We start from the raw sequence: 19716 nt of genomic DNA on the forward strand, positions 1-19716 counted from the left end.
ATGAGTGAAAGAGCACCACCACCATGTGTGTGTAAAGCGAATGGTGGAAGTTAATCACTTAGCTCCTCAACTTATCAAACGGTCATACCCTGTATATGGATTGAATATATGTGGCCTAAACCCCCAAAACTCTGTTTCTAGAAAACATTATCTTTCTTTCTTTTAACTGCTTTTCTACATCAAATTTTCACCTACAACTGATTTTTCAAAAACAGTCATATCTTTTGATGGTTGGAAAAAGTTACTGAAAGATCAATGCATGAACCAATTAAATTTAAATTTACTGTGCCACAGGTGAAGTGCAGAATTGAGAGTTACAAGGCAACATTATCCAAATTAACTGTTTTGGAAAACATGAAATTTGTTTTGCCCAATGCAAGGTGTTGACTGTGTGTGGAGTGTGGCCTTGCCACCCTCCATAGCCACTATGCTTCTTACAAATATAAAACTGCAGTTCTGCAAGTTGCAGACGCATGGATCACACAGTCATCAAAAACAAATTTGATACTCACAATGAAAAGGAACACACGCAACAGCAACCTCGATATGCCGCATAAATCTGTTGTCCACTGTTTTCTGAATTCTGGAAATTAACGAGTGACGTCAACATTTTGTTTTAAATTAGTATAGTCTTTCATTTTCTTTTCTTTCTTTGCTTTGACTAGAGCACATGTAAAACCAAACCAGGTGCAGTTCAATGTTTCCTCTGATTGGTGTTGCGTCACTGATTAAGAAAACGGTGGGACCACCAATAATGGAAGAGAGTGTTTTCAACTCAAGGTGGTGAAGGGTAGTGTTCATCGTCTGCTTCAGGATGAAGCAGAATAATCATAACAACTTGTCATGCTGATGCTAGATTATTAGTCATAACTACTACTTCTGTTCAAATTAATGTAATATTACGATTCTCAAATCTTCAACTTTGTTTTATATAGTAATGTTTCTGCACATGTAACTGTCTATCATAGTTAATAACAGATTATTTTTAAATCGTGTTTCATCAAGTTTTTTTTTTTTTTTTTTTTTTTTTTTTTTTAATGAAAACACTAACTTGTTTTCATGAAAAACTACAAGTGCTTTCGTTATATAACTGTTGCTTTGTAAAAATTAATAACAAATTTAGTAATTTTTCATTTACTAAGTATCATACTATTTTTGAATTATATTTTTATTATAAGCAAATTCAACACACATGCTCGTGTCTCCACGAATTCTATTAAATATATAAGCATATGTATTATTCTTGTTTAGAAGAGTTGCATAGTAATTATATCTTTTAAATACTTTATTATATATTACATGTATTTTTTTTATATATTTTTAAAAATAACATATATCTATATTAACTTGTTTAGTAAGAATTGATTTTTTTATCAATAGTTAATGTTAGTTATTTTGTTCCCCATTTTTTTTTCAAAAAGGAATCTTTTACTTCATTCTTAAAAAAAAGTATGTTAGTAGTTTAACTAGAAGTTGGGACCGATCAAATGCGGTTGTTGCATGCCGCATAATCTCATAGTTTGTTCATAATTTAATTATATTACAATTTTTTTTAATTTTTAATTATTTTTTATAGAGATGATTTAATAGAATTATTTTAGAAAAAATCAGATTTAAGATTGTGAAAGGGCATATTTATTTCTGATACTTTATGTTGTGTCGTGACTTTATGTTGATACTAATTTAATAAAAAATATTTTTGTTTACTATTAATGGATATGATTTTTATTTTGTTTCTGTAAAGTAACTACTATTTCCAATAAAAGGAAATGTAACACAAGATAGAATACAATAAAAATACTTTTAAAAAAATTGAAGGATAGTCATAAAAAAAAATTATACAATAAAAAGTTTTAGATCAATATAGTTCACTCTTCCACCTGATTAATATTATTTTTAGATCAAAATTTACATTGATGATGTGTATAGGAAGTTTAACTAATGGAGTGTCTGAGTTATTGAGAACCTTTTAGATCGGTGTTAATATTGTAGTGGTAGAAGAATGATAGGCATAAAAACTAATTTCATTACATACATATTTGGTATTATTAAAATTAAACTTTAAATATAATTAAAAAGTTAAAAAGTGAGAAAGTCTACCCTTTTCTATTTCATTAATTTATTTCATCTTTTCTTCTAGGCAGATTGACTCTTTCCTTGTAAATAAAATGTTTCTTTAACATAATAATAAATATATATTTATAACATTCCTTTTTATTTCTATTCGATTTATGTTGTAATAAATATATATAAACTAATTAATATTAAAGGGAAATGTAAAGTTTAAAAAATAATGATATTATTATTTTTTGAAATAACGAAATTAAAATATAAAAAGAAACACAAAAGTCATATTTTCTATTTTCTTTGTTGATAATTTTACAACACTGCTATATAAATATAAGTTAAATGAGAGAATTCTGTCATGTATTTTCTTGAATTTAAATTATATATAGATGATGATAAGTAAGAACTGTACATATTTGCCTATTTGAAGATTACATGGAAGAAAACTGAAAATAATAATTATTGAAGGGTGAGAGTAATAAATAAATATCTGTGTTCCCAGGGAGAGCTCCTTTCCCCTTTATTTTTTAGATAAATTCCATGAAAAAAACAAACACCACACTCCCTCCTTCAAACACGCACTCTCTATAAATTCAACACTTTATTTGTCTGCCATTCACTGATCTCACACCAACCGTTTACCTCGGCGGCGCACTCCTCTCGCTCCTTTCATTTCCATAACAACCCCGGAACATCGTTTTTTTATGTCAGATCTGTTACATTTCACCTTACAAAAAGTAATATAACAATCAAACACCAAAGCCTTCTCAACATTTCTTTTCACATATTCACAATATTCACAATCTCACCAAGAGATGTCTTCATCTATCTCGTTTTCCACACTTAAGGTTCCTTCCGTGAGAACTATACCTTGCGAAACCCAGAAATCTCTCTTTAACGCTCGCTGTGCGGTGAGAGTCTCGAGGTTTTTGGGAACACGGTTGCGTTCGAGCGGGAAATGGCTGGGTTCCGAGCGGCTTCATGTTTGGAAATCGGAGGGGCCACTTCGTACGCCGAAGCTGAGGGTCGTTGTTCGGTCGGGGATGTCCACCGTGCCGAAGAAACCGCTCGGACTGTACGATCCGGCCATGGACAAGGACTCCTGCGGTGTGGGATTTGTGGCGGAACTGTCCGGTGAAGGCAACCGAAAGACGGTGAGTGCGACTTTTCCGTGTTTGCATGTGAGTTTGAATATGCGTTTTTGTTTTGATTCAGGGTGATTTTGTTTAGGTGACTGATTCTTTGGAGATGCTGGTGCGCATGACGCACAGAGGTGCTTGCGGTTGCGAAGCCAATACTGGTGATGGGGCAGGGATCATGGTTGCTTTACCTCACCAATTTTACAAGGAGGTATTTTATTTCATTTTAATTTTTATGGAGAACTCGTGTTTTTCTTAGCTGGATTAAGCATATTCCACTTATTATATACTGTTTATAAAAGTTTATATTATTACGAAAAAGAATTTTTTTGTTTTATTATCCAATTTTGATTTATCATATTTTGGCCAGTTTGTAACAATGTTTTAAGATAATAATAATTTAAAAGAATTCAGGAGTCTTACAATTTTTTTTTTAAATAATAAAGATATATGATTAAATCAAAAGTTAATCTGAATATTTTTCACAAAGTTAGTATTTACAATTAATTTACATTAGAGTTATTATTTTTGGGATGTAACTGTTTTTTGATTTGGAATGTAACTAACTCTTTTTATTGTTTTATATTCGGATAAAGTGTTTTGGTCATGCGTTTCAAAGATTCGGCGCCGGCTGACAGCTGTATTCGCTTTTCATCTTTTTTATTTATTTTTGAAACTTTTCTGATATGTTAAAGTGTGCTTTTCCTTTCGGGCGGTTGAATTTCTTTATTATTATGCAATTATGTTAATATTTATTCCGTAAGTAGGACTGAATACACCAAATCTAATAAATATAGTTGGATTCAAAGTTATCATGAGAATTTCGTAGACTTTTAAAATTTGAAAAATACTAAATTCAACATCACTTTTGGGTGGATTATTCAACATATCTGTGGGGTGGATTGGAGTGGAAAGAAGAGAGAAATAAAAAATAAATAAAGTGAAAGTTAAAATATATGATTGAAAAGGAATAGGAAAAATGGTTGAATTAAGTGGGGTATCTATATGTCAATTACGCCACATTGTATTTTAAGTGCAGATAAAAAATTACCTCTACTAACTACATATATAAAGTCTAATTTCAAAATATAACAATATTCTGTTCCTTTTTTAACTTCTTTAATAAACAGAACTGCATATAGCACCTTCTGTCCCTTTTCTCCAATTACTTATAATAACCTTTTAAAATTATTAATATTTCACATGATATTATTTTAAAAATATGGGTGAATCTAAATTGTTAGATGATATTAATATACATATGAACATTCTACTGATCTTGATTTTAGTGCGTATTCGATTTTCCGATGGTACAACATTGTTTAATGACTCGATTGTTTAAATTCATATTATTCAAATACAGTCTAATACATATCTTACACACCAATTAAGTGAATCAAATTCCATAAGTATTTATTTATTTTTGGTTTAACTTCTGAAATCATGGAAACAAATTTCTTCATCCTGTATGCAGATTTTCATTATGCTTTTCTAGGACATTTTTACTTGAGAATCAGATTAATCACTACAAGATGTTCTGGATTAAGGATAACTAAACATGAATTAGTTCTTACATGTATCCATAGAGGTGTTGAGAATTTATTTTTTTTCGTTTAAAACAAATTTCTTCATCCTCTATGCAGATTTTCATTGTGCTTTTCTAGGACCTTTTTACTTGAGAATAAGATTAATCACTACAAGATGTTCTGCATTAAGGATAATGAAACATGAATTAGTTCTTAAATGTATCCATAGAGGTGTTGACTGATTCTTCAGTCTGTAACTTCTTCACGGAGCATGATGATGAATGGAAATATGCATAGGTTTTCATTTACTGAAATTTGATGCAGTTTTAACTTGTTGTCTCTTGAGGTGATGATTCTAAGAGGTTTGCTGTTTGCAGGTTGTGGATTTTGAGCTTCCACCACCCGGAAAATATGCAATTGGCATGTTTTTCTTGCCTACATCCGACAGTCGCAGAGAAAAGAGCAAAATTGTATTTGAAAAGGTAGTTTAAATTTGAAATTTCTTTGTTAGTTTAAAACTTAATTTCGTGCATGCTTGCTTGAGAAAAACTGCATTTCAAAGTGTAACTTAATTTGAAATTTCTTTGTTTGTTTAAAGTTTAAGTTCATGCATGCTTGCTTGAGAAAAACTATATTTCAAAAGGTATATTCGTAGCGTTTGGTATGTTATGCTGAAGTTGTAATTGACATTGACATGGGGTTTGTTTCAGTAGTGTTTATTATTTGTGTTCTAATATTAAAATCATCGTGATAACTTGCATATTTATTTTATCTTCGTGGCATTTATTTTTAAATGTTCTGTGCCTTTGTTGTCAGGTTGCCGAATCTCTGGGTCATTCTGTTCTTGGTTGGCGTTCTGTTCCCACTGATAACTCGGAATTGGGCAAATCAGCCCAGGAAACTGAACCTGTCATTGAACAAGTGTTTCTTACTCCAAGTACTCTGTCAAAAGTTGATTTGGAAAGACAGGTTCCTCTCGATATGACTTTTACTTTAAAAACCAAGATTTAATTGAGCCTGAGTACCTTTGTAATAACATGCTAGCAAAATTCTTGGATTAAGAGGGAAAAATGAGGTTCTTATTTATTTGTTCTGTCATGGTAAATGGGTATTTTGTTCCTTCCACGCAGATGTATATATTAAGGAAGCTGTCCATGGTTGCTATAACATCTGCATTAAACCTCGATAATGATGGCATTACAGATTTCTATATCTGTTCTCTCTCATCAAGGTACTTTGTCAAGAGGTGGCGTTTTTTGTTTTTGAGAAAGTTACTCTTAACGTCTAATCATTTTGCAACTTCATATCATTACCTACAGGACTGTTGTTTACAAAGGTCAGTTAACACCAGCTCAGTTGAAGGATTACTATTTTGCAGACCTTGGCAATGAAAGGTTTACGAGCTACATGGCCCTGGTAAATCTATTATCCATTAACTTCTCTTCTTTCTCCACTAACTCTATATACTCCAACAAACAGCATGGGGAACAACCAGTAACTGACGAGATGCAAGGTTGGGGAATGACTTCTGAGGCATTGAGGTTTGAATGATCTCTTAAGTTCTTCCGCTTCCTTGATTAAAGTTTGAATTTGGATGCAATGGGTGAGTTGGTAAGACAGCTCATTATGAGGATAATCCTGTTTACAGAAATTTCTGCTGATGTTCTCTGTTTACTTGGCCTGGAAGACAATTTCATCATATCGGTGGAGGGGAAAAATCATTTTGGTGAAAAATGGAATAGGATTTCTGGAATTTCTATTGGAAATTCAGCATATTTATATTGGTGTCCTTCGGAAAAATATTCGTTTATGTTGTTGATTTTCTGCAACAGTTATAGCCATAAATACTGACAACTTGGCATACATGATGTGCAGGTACATTCACGATTCTCTACGAATACTTTTCCGAGTTGGGATCGTGCTCAACCTATGCGTGTATTGGGGCACAATGGGGAAATCAACACTCTTAGAGGGAATGTAAACTGGTATGTCTGGAATAAGTATGGTTATACCGTAGTTTAAGAACTAGAAGAATGAATATGATACTGCACTGCAAATTTAAATTGTTGTATAAGAAATATCCCGGTGCTGTTGACATGGATGAATTGAAGAGTTAATTCGCTATTATTTTTCTTAATTTTTTTATGCAATCGCTACCACGTTCCAGTCAAGTTTTCAAGTTTGATGCTAGTTGATTTTGAACTAGGAGTAACAGCTTTGTGTTGGATACTACTCGTTGCATTTGCTGTGAAGGACTATGTCACCTAATAAATGATTTTTTTATAGGATGAAGGCACGTGAAGGCCTACTGAAGTGCAAGGAGCTTGGTCTGTCGGAGAATGAATTAAAGAAGCTTTTGCCTATTGTGGATGCAAATTCATCTGATTCAGGTTATCTGAATTTATTTTTGTTTGCCAAATGTATGTTCATAATATACTAATATTGTTTTTCTTCTGCAGGAGCTTTTGATGGCGTCCTTGAGTTTTTGATTCAGTCTGGAAAAAGTCTTCCTGAAGCTGTTATGATGATGATTCCTGAAGCATGGCAAAATGACAAGAACATGGATCCTCAGCGTAAAGCATTTTATGAATACTTCTCGGCTCTAATGGAGCCATGGGATGGGCCAGCTCTTATAGCATGTAAAATTACTGGACTGATTATTATCTGCTTTTCTGTAACACGCCTTTGTTTATGGATTCTTAATTTGGTATTGACTTATATTATTGCAGTTACTGATGGCCACTATCTTGGAGCAACCTTGGACAGGAATGGGCTTCGACCAGGCCGCTTTTATGTCACCCACAGCGGACGTGTTGTAATGGCTAGTGAAGTTGGGGTTGTAGACATTCCTCTTGAAGACGTGTGTAGAAAAGGAAGACTAAATCCGGGCATGATGCTTCTGGTGGATTTTGAAAAGCATATTGTTGTAAATGACGATGCCTTAAAAGAACAGTATTCATTAGCAAGGCCATATGGGGAATGGCTCAAAAAGCAGAAGGTAGAACTAAAAGACATAGTTGATTCTGTTCAGCAATCTGAAAGAGAGCCGCCAACAATAGCAGGAGTTGTGCCGGTAAGTATAAATAAAAATCCGTGCGAACTTTGCTTGAATTTGTAGTTGGGAATTCTCACTGATACATTTTCCACGAGTTACAGGCATACGGAGATGATGTGGATATGGAAAATATGGGGGTTCATGGTTTATTGGCTCCACTAAAAGCTTTTGGGTATGTAATATCCACCCTGAATATATTCTTTACTTTATCTGTTGTATTTTCAGAGGATATGTTTATATAGTCTGCTTTATTCAAACAGATATACTGTTGAATCCTTGGAAATGTTATTACTTCCCATGGCAAAAGATGGTACGGAAGCCCTTGGGTCAATGGGAAATGATACTCCGTTAGCAGTAATGTCGAATAGAGAAAAACTCACTTTTGAATATTTCAAGCAAATGTTTGCCCAAGTGACAAACCCACCTATTGATCCTATTCGAGAGAAAATAGTCACTTCAATGGAATGTATGGTTGGTCCAGAAGGTGACTTGACAGAAATCACCGAGGCACAATGCCACCGTCTTTCCCTAAAAGGCCCCCTTTTATCCGTTGAAGAAATGGAAGCCATTAAAAAAATGAATCATAGGGGATGGCAGAGCAAAGTTATAGATATAACATACTCGAAGAGTCGTGGTAAGAAAGGGTTGGAGGAAGCCTTGGACAGGATATGTGCAGAAGCACATGATGCAATTGGTGATGGCTACACTACCCTTGTGCTGTCTGATAGAGGTATTATATTATACTTGAATTGTGTATATACTATATGCACTGCGCTTCCTTCTGATCGATTTGTATCTCATATTGCATCTTGTAGACTTCTCAAGGAATCGTGTTGCCGTGAGCTCCCTACTGGCTGTTGGTGCTGTTCATCAACATCTAGTGAAAACACTTGAGCGTACTAGAGTTGCATTAATAATAGAATCTGCCGAGCCACGAGAAGTGCACCATTTCTGTACACTTGTTGGCTTCGGTGCTGATGCTATATGCCCATATTTGGCTGTGGAGGCAATTTGGCGATTACAGGTTGATGGAAAGATCCCACCAAAATCAAGTGGGGAATTCTACTCAAAAGATGAGCTGGTTAAAAAGTACTTCAAAGCAAGCAACTATGGAATGATGAAAGTGCTTGCGAAGATGGGAATATCTACTTTGGCCTCTTACAAAGGTGCTCAGATTTTTGAAGCTCTGGGTCTTTCATCAGAAGTGATTGACAGGTGCTTTGCTGGAACCCCAAGTCGAGTCGAGGGCGCAACATTTGAGATGCTTGCTCGTGATGCTCTTCAATTGCACGAGTTAGCCTTTCCTTCTCGAGTTTTCTCTCCAGGAAGTGCTGAAGCAACTGCATTGCCAAACCCTGGGGATTATCACTGGAGAAAAGGCGGCGAAATTCATCTGAATGATCCACTTGCCATTTCAAAGCTTCAAGAGGCTGCGAGAACTAACAGCATAGATGCCTATAAACAGTACTCTAAGCTTATTCACGAATTAAATAAAGCTTGCAATTTGCGGGGACTTCTGAAATTTAAAGAGGCAGCAGTAAAAGTTCCCCTTGACGAAGTAGAACCTGCCAGTGAGATTGTTAAGCGGTTTTGCACTGGGGCTATGAGTTATGGATCAATATCACTGGAGGCACACACGGCATTGGCAACTGCTATGAATAAGATGGGAGGAAAATCCAACACAGGTTTGCTTTTAAAGAAAATATGGCTTTATGTTGTTACAGGAAAAAACTGTCAAGTTTTTTTCGAGGGTGTGTGTGTTTATCGAAATGCTTTTTGGGACAATTTGTACGTGAAAAACATCTGTTTTCTCGTGGTTTATTTTTTCTAGATCAATCCCCTAAATGATCTTATTCTTATGAAATGATTATTTGTTAACTTTTTCCAAAGGTGAGGGAGGTGAGCAGCCATCTCGTATGGAGCCTCTTTCTGATGGCTCAAAGAACCCCAAAAGGAGTGCTATTAAGCAGGTTGCTAGTGGGAGATTTGGAGTTACAAGTTACTATCTTACAAATGCGGATGAATTGCAGATAAAGATGGCCCAGGTAACTGTCAAAAATATCACATTTGGATTTCATGTTCTTTTTATTTTCCTGATACTATAAAGAAAATCATCAGGTGGTCTCTAATATCTGAGTGTTGTCCTGCGTATATTTGATTACTTCACTTGACCTTCGGGAAATTTGAATTTTGTTATTGAATGTAGAATACTAGAATTGTACAATTTTAACTTATGTTTTCCTCAGGGAGCAAAACCAGGTGAAGGTGGTGAACTTCCTGGCCACAAGGTTATAGGAGACATTGCTGTCACAAGGAATTCAACTCCCGGTGTAGGACTTATCAGTCCACCTCCTCATCATGATATTTACTCCATTGAAGATCTTGCCCAATTAATTCATGATCTAAAGGTTCATATCTGGCTTCGATCCTTTTACATTAAATGCTTTTGGTTGAATTTCGTTGTCTTGGGTGTTCATCCTCAAATCCCTTTTTGTTTATATGTAGAATGCGAACCCTGCTGCTCGAATTAGTGTGAAGTTGGTATCTGAAGCTGGAGTTGGTGTAGTTGCCAGTGGAGTTGTTAAAGGCCATGCTGATCATGTCTTGATCTCTGGCCATGATGGAGGTACAGGAGCATCCAGATGGACTGGCATAAAGAATGCTGGTCTCCCTTGGGAACTTGGCCTGGCTGAGACCCATCAAACTTTGGTGGCTAATGACCTTCGAGGTCGCACCGTTCTCCAAACTGACGGGCAACTTAAAACAGGAAGAGATGTGGCCATAGCCAGTCTTCTTGGTGCAGAAGAATTTGGTTTCAGCACAGCTCCACTCATAACTCTTGGCTGCATAATGATGCGCAAGTGTCACAAGAATACCTGCCCTGTTGGCATTGCTACGCAAGATCCAGTACTTAGAGAGAAGTTTGCTGGAGAACCCGAGCACGTCATTAACTTTTTTTTCATGATAGCAGAGGAAATGCGAGAAATTATGTCCCAGCTTGGGTTTCGTACTGTCAACGAGATGATTGGTCGTTCAGACATGCTCGAAGTTGATCAAGAAGTGATCAAAAGCAATGAGAAACTAGAGAACATTGACCTCTCTTTATTGCTTAGACCTGCAGCTGAACTGCGACCAGAAGCTGCTCAATACTGTGTTCAAAAACAAGATCATGGTTTGGACATGGCGTTGGATAATAAGCTTATAGCTCTGTCCGATGCTGCTTTGCAAAAGGGTCTACAAGTATACATTGAAAGTCCAATCCTTAATGTAAACCGTGCGGTGGGAACTATGCTAAGCCATGAGGTTACTAAAAGGTACCACTTAAATGGTCTTCCAACAGACACTATTCACATCAAATTTGAGGGCAGTGCAGGCCAAAGCTTTGGTGCATTCCTCTGTCCTGGCATCACTTTGGAACTTGAAGGTGATGGCAATGACTATGTTGGTAAAGGGTTGTCTGGTGGCAAGATTGTAGTTTATCCTTCAAAGGTGAGTACCTTTGACCCTAAGCAGAATATTGTAATTGGTAACGTGGCTCTGTATGGGGCCACATCTGGTGAGGCATATTTCAATGGTATGGCAGCTGAAAGATTTTGTGTGCGTAATTCTGGTGTTAAGGCAGTAGTGGAAGGTGTTGGTGATCATGGATGTGAGTACATGACTGGTGGGATAGTTGTTGTGCTTGGAAACACAGGCAGAAATTTTGCTGCAGGTATGAGCGGTGGGATTGCTTATGTTCTTGATATGGATGGAGAATTTCTATCTCGGTGCAACCATGAGCTTGTAGATCTGGATAAGATTGAGGAGGAAGATGATATCGCTACTCTAAAAATGTTGATCCAACAACATCAGCGCCACACAAATAGTGTGCTTGCCAAGGAAGTGCTTGCTGACTTTGGTAGTCTTCTTCCAAAATTTATCAAGGTTTTCCCCAAGGAGTATAAACGAGTTTTGGCAAGTATGAAATTGAAGGAAGCCTCTGAAGATGCAGCAGAGTCTGCTTCTAAACATGGAGAGGAGCAAGGTGAAATGAAATTGGCGGAGAAAGATGCTTTTAAAGAGCTCAAGAAACTGGCTACTGCATCATCGAATGGGAAGCCTAGTGAGGTAATATTAACTTCTTATTTTTTCTTAAGATGGTATCCACTTACACCAAATGTAATTCTTGATATACTTACATTTTTAACAAAATTAAATCTTTTATAATAACTTTATATGGTTGTTAAATTTTGTTCGTCCACCTCGCGAAGAAAATTTATCATATGGAATAAATCATTTCTACAAAATTTCATATAATTTAAAACTGTTTGATACTTGAATACTCATTTATATTTTTAGTTGGCTGATGTCTTCTAATATGTCCTGACGATTAAACAGGCTGAATCTTCCAAGAGACCTAGTCAAGTAATTGATGCTGTCAAACATAGAGGTTTTGTTGCTTATGAGAGGGAAGGTGTTCAGTACAGGGATCCCAATGTTCGATTGAATGATTGGAAGGAAGTGATGAAGGAAACACAACCTGGTCCACTTTTGAATACCCAATCTGCCCGTTGCATGGACTGTGGTACTCCTTTCTGTCATCAGGTGTGCATTGCCACTTCCATGAACTTCTTTCTTTTGTGACTTCCAATTTAAACTTTCATCATTTAAACTGAAGATACTCAAATAAACTTGCAGGAAAACTCTGGGTGTCCTCTTGGAAATAAAATACCAGAATTTAATGAGTTAGTATACCAAAACAGGTGGCGCGAAGCATTGGAGAGGCTTCTTGAGACAAATAACTTTCCAGAGTTTACTGGTAGGGTATGCCCAGCACCTTGTGAAGGTTCTTGTGTCCTTGGCATTATTGAGAATCCAGTATCCATTAAAAGCATAGAATGTGCCATTATAGACAAAGCTTTCGAGGAGGGTTGGATGGTGCCACGACCTCCAGCGAATAGAACTGGGTATACACTTTTTCGTCCTAATTGACATCTCCTCAGTTTTATTTCCGTTATTTCTGATGTTTCATTTCAATCAGATAGGTCTAAATGTACAATCCCCCTACATGGTGCGTTGTAACTTTCAGTTATTAAAATGTTTGGCTTTGTTGTAGTTATTATTATTAAAGGTTTATTGCAATTATCGCCAAGGTAATAGTTCCATTAGTAAATATCTTAATTCATACAGGAAAAGAGTGGCCATTGTTGGAAGCGGACCATCTGGCCTGGCAGCTGCTGATCAACTGAATAAAATGGGCCATATAGTAACAATTTATGAAAGAGCTGATAGGATTGGAGGGCTTATGATGTACGGGGTTCCCAACATGAAAGCTGACAAAGAGAATATAGTTCAACGGCGGGTTAACCTTATGGCAGAGGAGGGGATTAACTTTGTCGTGAATGCTAGTGTCGGGCATGATCCTTCATACTCTCTTGACAGGCTTCAAGAGGAAAATGATGCTATTGTCTTGGCTGTAGGAGCCACAAAACCAAGGTGAGACAGAACGCAGGAGTCCATATTATCATTGTTTGTAGTTTGAGTTCAATTTTGCTTGGAATGGATGTATATTAAAAAAAAAAAAAAGTCGTTGTTGTTAAGAGATGGGAGTTTTACGTTCAATGCAGGGATCTCCCAGTACCCGGGCGGGAGTTGTCCGGTATTCATTTTGCTATGGAGTTTCTGCATGCAAACACGAAAAGCTTGCTTGATAGCAATCTCCAGGATGGAAACTTCATTTCTGCCAAGGGAAAGAAAGTTGTGGTCATTGGTGGGGGTGACACGGGCACGGATTGCATAGGGACATCAATTCGGCATGGGTGTAGTAGCATTGTAAATCTGGAACTTCTCCCTCAGCCACCACAAACTAGGGCCCCAGGCAACCCTTGGCCACAGGTTAGATCCATGTGAAATTCAAGTTTTGTTTATTCTTGCAGCCCATTTTGTCAATATTTAAATTCGACGTATCCCTTGACATTACTCGGACCATTAACTAAAATTAGCCTTTTAAAGTTAAAGGACTCCTTTAAATGTGCACATGACTTTTTTTAACAAGTGTTTCTGGAATACAGTGGCCTCGTATATACCGAGTAGACTATGGACACCAAGAAGGTGCAGCAAAATTTGGCAAAGATCCAAGATCTTATGAGGTATTGACTAAGCGGTTTGTGGGAGATGAAAATGGAGTAGTGAAGGGACTTGAAATTGTACATGTTCGCTGGGAGAAGGATGCCACTGGGAGGTTTCAATTTAAGGAAATTGAGGGCACTGAGGAGATTATTGAGGCTGACCTAGTTTTGCTGGCCATGGGGTTCCTTGGCCCTGAACCTGTGAGTATTCATAATAGCTTCATCTCGTCATAATACCTCACCGAAAAGATAGACTTGATATTATAAAAAAACTGAAAAAATTTGGTTTTAAAAGGCGAATATATATCATTAATTTCATCATTTCATTTTATTAGAGTTTCTAAACATATTTGATATATTGTGATTTTAACCTGGAATGTTACATGCCCTCTTACAAGTAATGTGCATTATAAAGTTGGTAATCACGGATTTTTGTGCTCTGGGTATGGCAGACAATCGCAGAGAAGTTGGATATGGAGCGAGACAACCGGTCAAACTTCAAGGCAGAGTACGGTCGGTTCTCAACGAGTGTTAGAGGGGTGTTTGCAGCTGGAGATTGTCGACGTGGTCAGTCCCTGGTAGTATGGGCAATTTCAGAGGGGCGACAAGCTGCAGCACAAGTTGACAGATACCTAACAAATGACCACAATATAGCTGGGAATCCAGACGAACTTACGAAGCACAAGCAGGACCTAACCAAGAAGGGCACCATTGCTGTGGCAAATACACAGTGATAACCTTCTCTTGTTTTTAGTTTCTCACATTTCTAATTGAATAATACAAGATGGCTCCGAGGTTCGGTTCGGTTCTGCCCCATATTTTTATTTAGCTGCTGTCTCATCTAATAAATAAAGAAGCGATTTAAGTTAGTGCCTACAAAATTAGAAGTGTCTCTTTTATGCATAGCAGAGGCTACCTTCCGGAAAAATGAGTTCTTAGTTAAATGTTGCATCGTGTAGAATGAAATGTACAGTTTGTTAATTAATGATTCCCGTTATTGTTTCCAATTTTAATTGCTTTGAATGCGTAGAGTTCTTGAATATGCGAGGTCTGCTTCTCATCTAATGCTGATTGCAATGTTATTCGCGGATAAAAATTCTCAAACTAATAAGAGACAAGAAGATTTCTTTAAAGATTTCATAATGATAAAAAATATCAAAACTAATTAAATTGAACCAATTCGTTTGGAAATTGCCATTGCTAAAACCCTGAAAGTGGAATAAACTGATAAAATAAACTAAAATATAAAATTGAAAAATGAGTTGTTAAAATTATGAAAGATGAACATTAATTAAACTGAAAAGCCTATCCAGAAATCCCTAAAGATTTATAAAATGGAGAACACCCGAGACCATAACGACAATGTAGCTTAGGTCCCACGTGGTGCTTTCAATTGCTTCTCTTCTATGTTTATGCTTCTTCAAGCAATCAATAATTCAATTGACAAGCGTGATGACACACAGTAAAACCCATCCCCAGTACGTTATCTGCACTGATTGTTTGGGTACCCAATAGAAGCAAAGTAGGACAGGTTTTATTGGTATATAATATATAATATTAAATATATATAAAAATATAAATATCATCTGAGATATTTCATCGAAACCTGAAGTCAACACTAAGCACTTTCCCAAACATGAAAATCCCCAATCCCATACTCACGCTCTTCATCCTCTTGAACCCTCCACTAGTACTGGCAAACATAGAAACATGTTCAGACAGCGTTTGCCAGAGTGGTGAGCCAGTGATCCGATTCCCCTTCCGCATAGAAGGAAAACACGCAGAAGCATGCGGATACCCAGGCTTCATAGTCTCCTGCAACCAGAACCCCCAAACACTCCTCAACCTACCAAATTGGGACCCACTCAAAATCCAAACGATAAACTACGCCGCTCAGCAACTGTGGGTCAACGATCCCGGCAACTGCCTCCCCAAACGCCTCCTCTCTCTCAATCTCTCCGCCTCTCCCTTCCGCGCCGTTTACCACCAGCAGTTCACCTTCTTCAACTGCTCCGTCAATTTGCCGAACCTCGTTCGTCGATACCGTCCCATAGGTTGCCTCAGCGATCCTCCCAAGTACGCCGTTTTCGCCACGCCTTCTACGACTGTGGTTAGCCACTTGTCTTCCGTCTGTGATTTAGTGGCCACGGTGAAGGTGCCTGTGCAGTCACCGTTTTACGATCAAGTCACATCGTCGGAACTCGGCGAGGATCTGCGTCTCACGTGGGAATCGCCGGCGTGCGGGAGGTGCGAGTCCCACGGTGGCCGGTGCGGCTTCAGGAGTGACGACACTTTTGAGCTTGATTGCTTTGGTTTTCCTTCGAAAGGTAGATCCCGCCCCCACTGCCTAGCTGGAAAGTTTCGGTAAAGATATTTTGAAAATTAAATCTTTACGAATTTTTTTATAACATGAAATGACATTTTTAAGTCATTTTAAAATATAAAAAAATAAAATAAAATAGAAAATTACTATAAAAAAAATGCTATTTCATGTTACATAAAATCAAAAACTAAATTTGGGTAAAACGTGTTTTATGCAAGTGAAAATATTTAAATTTCTTAAATAGTTTTTTATATTATTTAGATTTTGTTAGTAATAATGAGACATTAAAAATTTTCAAAAGACAACAATTTTAATATCGAATTTATAATTAAAAGAATTTTAATTGATCTTATAATTAATATTGTTTTAAGAAAGTTGTTTGTGTAATTTTTTTATCTAGTATTAATACTAATAAATGCCTAAAAAGTATATTTGTATTTTAGAAAAAATCTAAAGCATATATTTAAATGTTGAAATGCTGAAAATAATATGAATTTTTACACTAAATATATTCTATATTATAGTAATTTTGTATGAAGCAAACGTATATGACGCACTAAAAATAAGCTTATAAAGTAAAAATACATAACAAACGAAGAAAGAGTTCAAAGCTTCTGGCTAAAGAAAAATAAGTTAGATAAAATGAAAAGATATTATATATGTAGAATTGTCATCGGGTAACCCGACCAAACAAGGTTTTGCCTATTTTAATAAGTTAACCCAACTCACTTCACTTATTACTAATTAAAAAATTTAAAATTCGGTTCAATGTGGATTGGTGGTTAAATAGATTGGTTTATTGATTTACTTAATTAAAAAAATATAATTTTTTTTTTGTTTTAAAAAAATTAAATTATAATTATGATTACAATCTAAATAAATTTCAATAAAATTTAAATATAATTTAAAAGGATGTTAAACTTCAAATACAAATAAAAATTATAAATATATAAATTACTAATATATTGACTAAAAAAACAACTTAATTTGTGAGTTGGTGCCAACCGGCTCATCACGGATTTAATCCGGATGAGTTAGATTTTAGGTGGACCGGGTCAAAAGTTAATTCATATTGAGATTTGTAAAAAACATTTAACCTAATCCAACCTATATCCATTGTGTAATGAGTTGGTTAGCAGATTCCAATATATTTTGACAGTTTGACGAGATGTATTAATACTTTAATTTAGATGTATTTTAAAGTATTTTATTAATATTTATTAATGAAGTATTTAATCTATAAAATATTAAATTTTTTACGACGACAATATTTTATATTAGGCTTAAATACCTTTTTGGTCCTTATTTTCGTAGTGTTTGTTGCGGATGGTCCTCATTTTGACAGAATGTTTAAAATGGTCCTCATTCTCGCAATTCATGTTTTATTTGGTCATTTTCTGTAACGTCGTTTAAATCATTAACGGAACATTGTACAGGTGGCACGATTTGTATGTACATGTACAATGATCATTTTAAACATTCTGTCAAAATGAGAACCATCCGCAACAATAAGGATAAAAAAGGTATTTAAGTCTTTATATTAAGATAAATTAATTTTCTAACTTCTTATATCTTCCGTTTGTAACATTTATTAACTACATACCAAGTCATTTTTATACAGCTGATCGTATTTATTAGAACATTAAAGTCAGAAGTCACATGTGATTTTACTTTTGTAGGTTTTATAATCACGCATAAATACAATTGCCAATGTATATATTTAATTTGATTCTTTGAAATGTATTAGTATCTAAAGTATTTTCTCTATAAATAGTTCCTTTATATAACAAAATATTTTAGAGGAAACAGGTTTGCATAAGTGATTTGATGTCATATTTCATAGATAAATTTTATGAACTAATGTACTATTCAGACTTGGGAAATTAGAAACTGCAACAACTGGGTGGATTTGCTTTTAGCCATAGAAATACGTTGTGGAAGAATTAAGCATTAATTTTAAGAATGCAGGGATTTCTCGTGGTGCCCGTTACGCCATAGCCATATGCATAGGGGTACCAGCAATGTTATGCTCCTTTGGAGTATTGAGTTGCATCTGCAGCTGGCTCAAAATGAGGAATCATGATGGACCTTGGGCTCACGAAACTGTGGCAGATTTTGAGGCTCTAGCGGGCTCAAGGCCCACATCAGTGTCGGGCCTGGACAGACCCACAATCGAATCGTACCCAAAAATAGTCATAGGTGAGAACAGACGGTTACCGAAGAAGAGTGAGAAAACGTGCTCAATATGTCTGTCAGAGTACATGCCAAAAGAGACAGTGAAAAGCATACCTGAATGCGGACACTGCTTTCATGCACAATGCATCGATGAATGGCTTCCACTGAACGCTTCGTGCCCAATTTGCCGAACTTCTCCCCGAAAGTTTCCACAACCGCGTGCTCGATCATCACCATAATAGTACAGTAATGCTTCCACCTTTTACAAATCTTCTATATATCTGTGTTGTTTCAATCATGAATTTGCCATCAAATATGATCCATCTTTCTTTTATTTATGCCTGGAACCATAGTGTGAAAATACACCACAACTTTTAATGAAATTGTTTTTGCTGTCCACAATCAATCAAATATATGTTAGGTTAATTTTCTTAAAATATGGCATCGATTGTTTTTGTTTTGATGCAGAACTTCAGAGAATCCTTTCTGGTCTGCAATGGAATTAGTGTTTGATACTAGTTATAGGATAACACGGCGGATCTCATTTTTCTTTTCGTTCCTTAATGAATAATAGTTATAAAACTTTGCTATTTCGTTTATACACACACCTTAATACTTTACAATTTTGGTGAATTTGGAGATAAGATCGATGATAATCTTATGAAGGTGTGTTTTTTAGTGGATAGAATAGCAAATATGAGAAAGGAAAAAAAGAACATACTTTGAATAGAAATTAATGATAATCTTATGAAGGTGCATTTCATTTTTTTTTTTTTACTTTTTAGTGTTGTTTCTGAGGGACAAATCATACAGCAGTTTCAGTTTGAACTCGTTCTTTTTGCTGGGATTTGAAATTGGCTTCTAAACATCTCAAAGTTTCATTTGTTAAGGACAAAATCCATGCATGATAATTCTAAATGTAGTACTAAATGCACATTAAATCTTAAATGTCAATCTTTTGCAATCTCCAAATGAATTATTTGATGTAATTTTTATTTAGAAAGAGAAATATTGGGCTAACATTGATGGTATATTTTAACCGTTATTTGAATCTTAAAGAAAAAATAAGCTTAAAAATAATCACGTAATTACTGTGTATTTAGATAATTTTAGTGGCGATTTTTATCAAAATATTTTTGGGAAATGAATACATCATTTGATATAATAAAATTATAAAAAAAATCACACATATTTAAAATATAATAAAATTATAAAAGAAATCACACATATTTAAAATATTGTATTTCGTTTCTTGAACTCATTCATAATTAAATTAGACTAAAATTTTTAACTATTTATTTTTTAATGTAAATAATCATATTAT

General features: G+C 35.4%; 2 protein-coding genes across 4 annotated transcripts; both read left to right on the forward strand.

Annotated features, from left to right (window-relative positions):
* Positions 1 to 2647: 2647 nt before the first annotated feature.
* GLT1 (NADH-dependent glutamate synthase 1) lies at positions 2648 to 14901 on the forward strand. Of its 2 annotated transcripts, XM_028047223.2 has the most exons (22): positions 2648 to 3221; positions 3298 to 3417; positions 5110 to 5214; positions 5549 to 5701; positions 5863 to 5963; positions 6052 to 6148; positions 6608 to 6717; positions 7019 to 7122; positions 7192 to 7371; positions 7462 to 7805; positions 7889 to 7959; positions 8048 to 8517; positions 8603 to 9472; positions 9678 to 9832; positions 10034 to 10195; positions 10293 to 11894; positions 12165 to 12371; positions 12465 to 12733; positions 12957 to 13262; positions 13394 to 13661; positions 13838 to 14095; positions 14347 to 14901. In XM_028047223.2, exons 1-22 carry the CDS (start codon positions 2883 to 2885, stop codon positions 14626 to 14628), a joined length of 6573 nt encoding a protein of 2190 aa, XP_027903024.1. In that variant the 5' UTR covers positions 2648 to 2882; the 3' UTR covers positions 14629 to 14901. The 2 variants fall into 2 exon arrangements, with proteins under 2 accessions (XP_027903024.1, XP_027903026.1); XM_028047225.2 differs by lacking the exons at positions 2648 to 3221; positions 3298 to 3417; positions 5110 to 5214; positions 5549 to 5701; positions 5863 to 5963 and adding an exon at positions 6212 to 6273 and having other exon boundaries at positions 6072 to 6126.
* Positions 14902 to 15439: 538 nt separating this feature from the next.
* LOC114163980 (putative RING-H2 finger protein ATL21A) lies at positions 15440 to 18829 on the forward strand. 2 transcript variants are annotated; one of them, XM_028048402.2, is made up of 3 exons: positions 15440 to 16221; positions 17654 to 17740; positions 18186 to 18829. In XM_028048402.2, the coding sequence occupies exons 1-3, from the start codon at positions 15531 to 15533 to the stop codon at positions 18629 to 18631; spliced, it is 1224 nt and encodes a 407-aa protein (XP_027904203.1). In that variant the 5' UTR covers positions 15440 to 15530; the 3' UTR covers positions 18632 to 18829. The 2 variants fall into 2 exon arrangements, with proteins under 2 accessions (XP_027904203.1, XP_027904204.1); XM_028048403.2 differs by lacking the exon at positions 17654 to 17740 and having other exon boundaries at positions 15465 to 16221.
* The last annotated feature ends 887 nt before the right edge of the window (positions 18830 to 19716 follow it).

This window comes from Vigna unguiculata, chromosome 9, assembly GCF_037176805.1.
Source record: "Vigna unguiculata cultivar grain cowpea cultivar isolate G323 ecotype 2 chromosome 9, ASM3717680v1, whole genome shotgun sequence".
Lineage (NCBI taxonomy): Eukaryota > Viridiplantae > Streptophyta > Magnoliopsida > Fabales > Fabaceae > Vigna > Vigna unguiculata.

Bases quoted from the DNA above. Each gene is read 5' to 3' on its own strand.
- GLT1 (XM_028047223.2), top strand. From the start codon at position 2,883: ATGTCTTCATCTATCTCGTTTTCCACACTTAAGGTTCCTTCCGTGAGA. The intron at 6,149-6,607 runs GTAAATCTATTA...CATGATGTGCAG, and splicing joins TTACGAGCTACATGGCCCTG to GTACATTCACGATTCTCTAC. The intron at 10,196-10,292 runs GTTCATATCTGG...GTTTATATGTAG, and splicing joins AATTAATTCATGATCTAAAG to AATGCGAACCCTGCTGCTCG.
- LOC114163980 (XM_028048402.2), top strand. From the start codon at position 15,531: ATGAAAATCCCCAATCCCATACTCACGCTCTTCATCCTCTTGAACCCT. The intron at 16,222-17,653 runs GTAGATCCCGCC...AACATTGTACAG, and splicing joins CTTTGGTTTTCCTTCGAAAG to GTGGCACGATTTGTATGTAC. The intron at 17,741-18,185 runs GTATTTAAGTCT...TTAAGAATGCAG, and splicing joins CAACAATAAGGATAAAAAAG to GGATTTCTCGTGGTGCCCGT.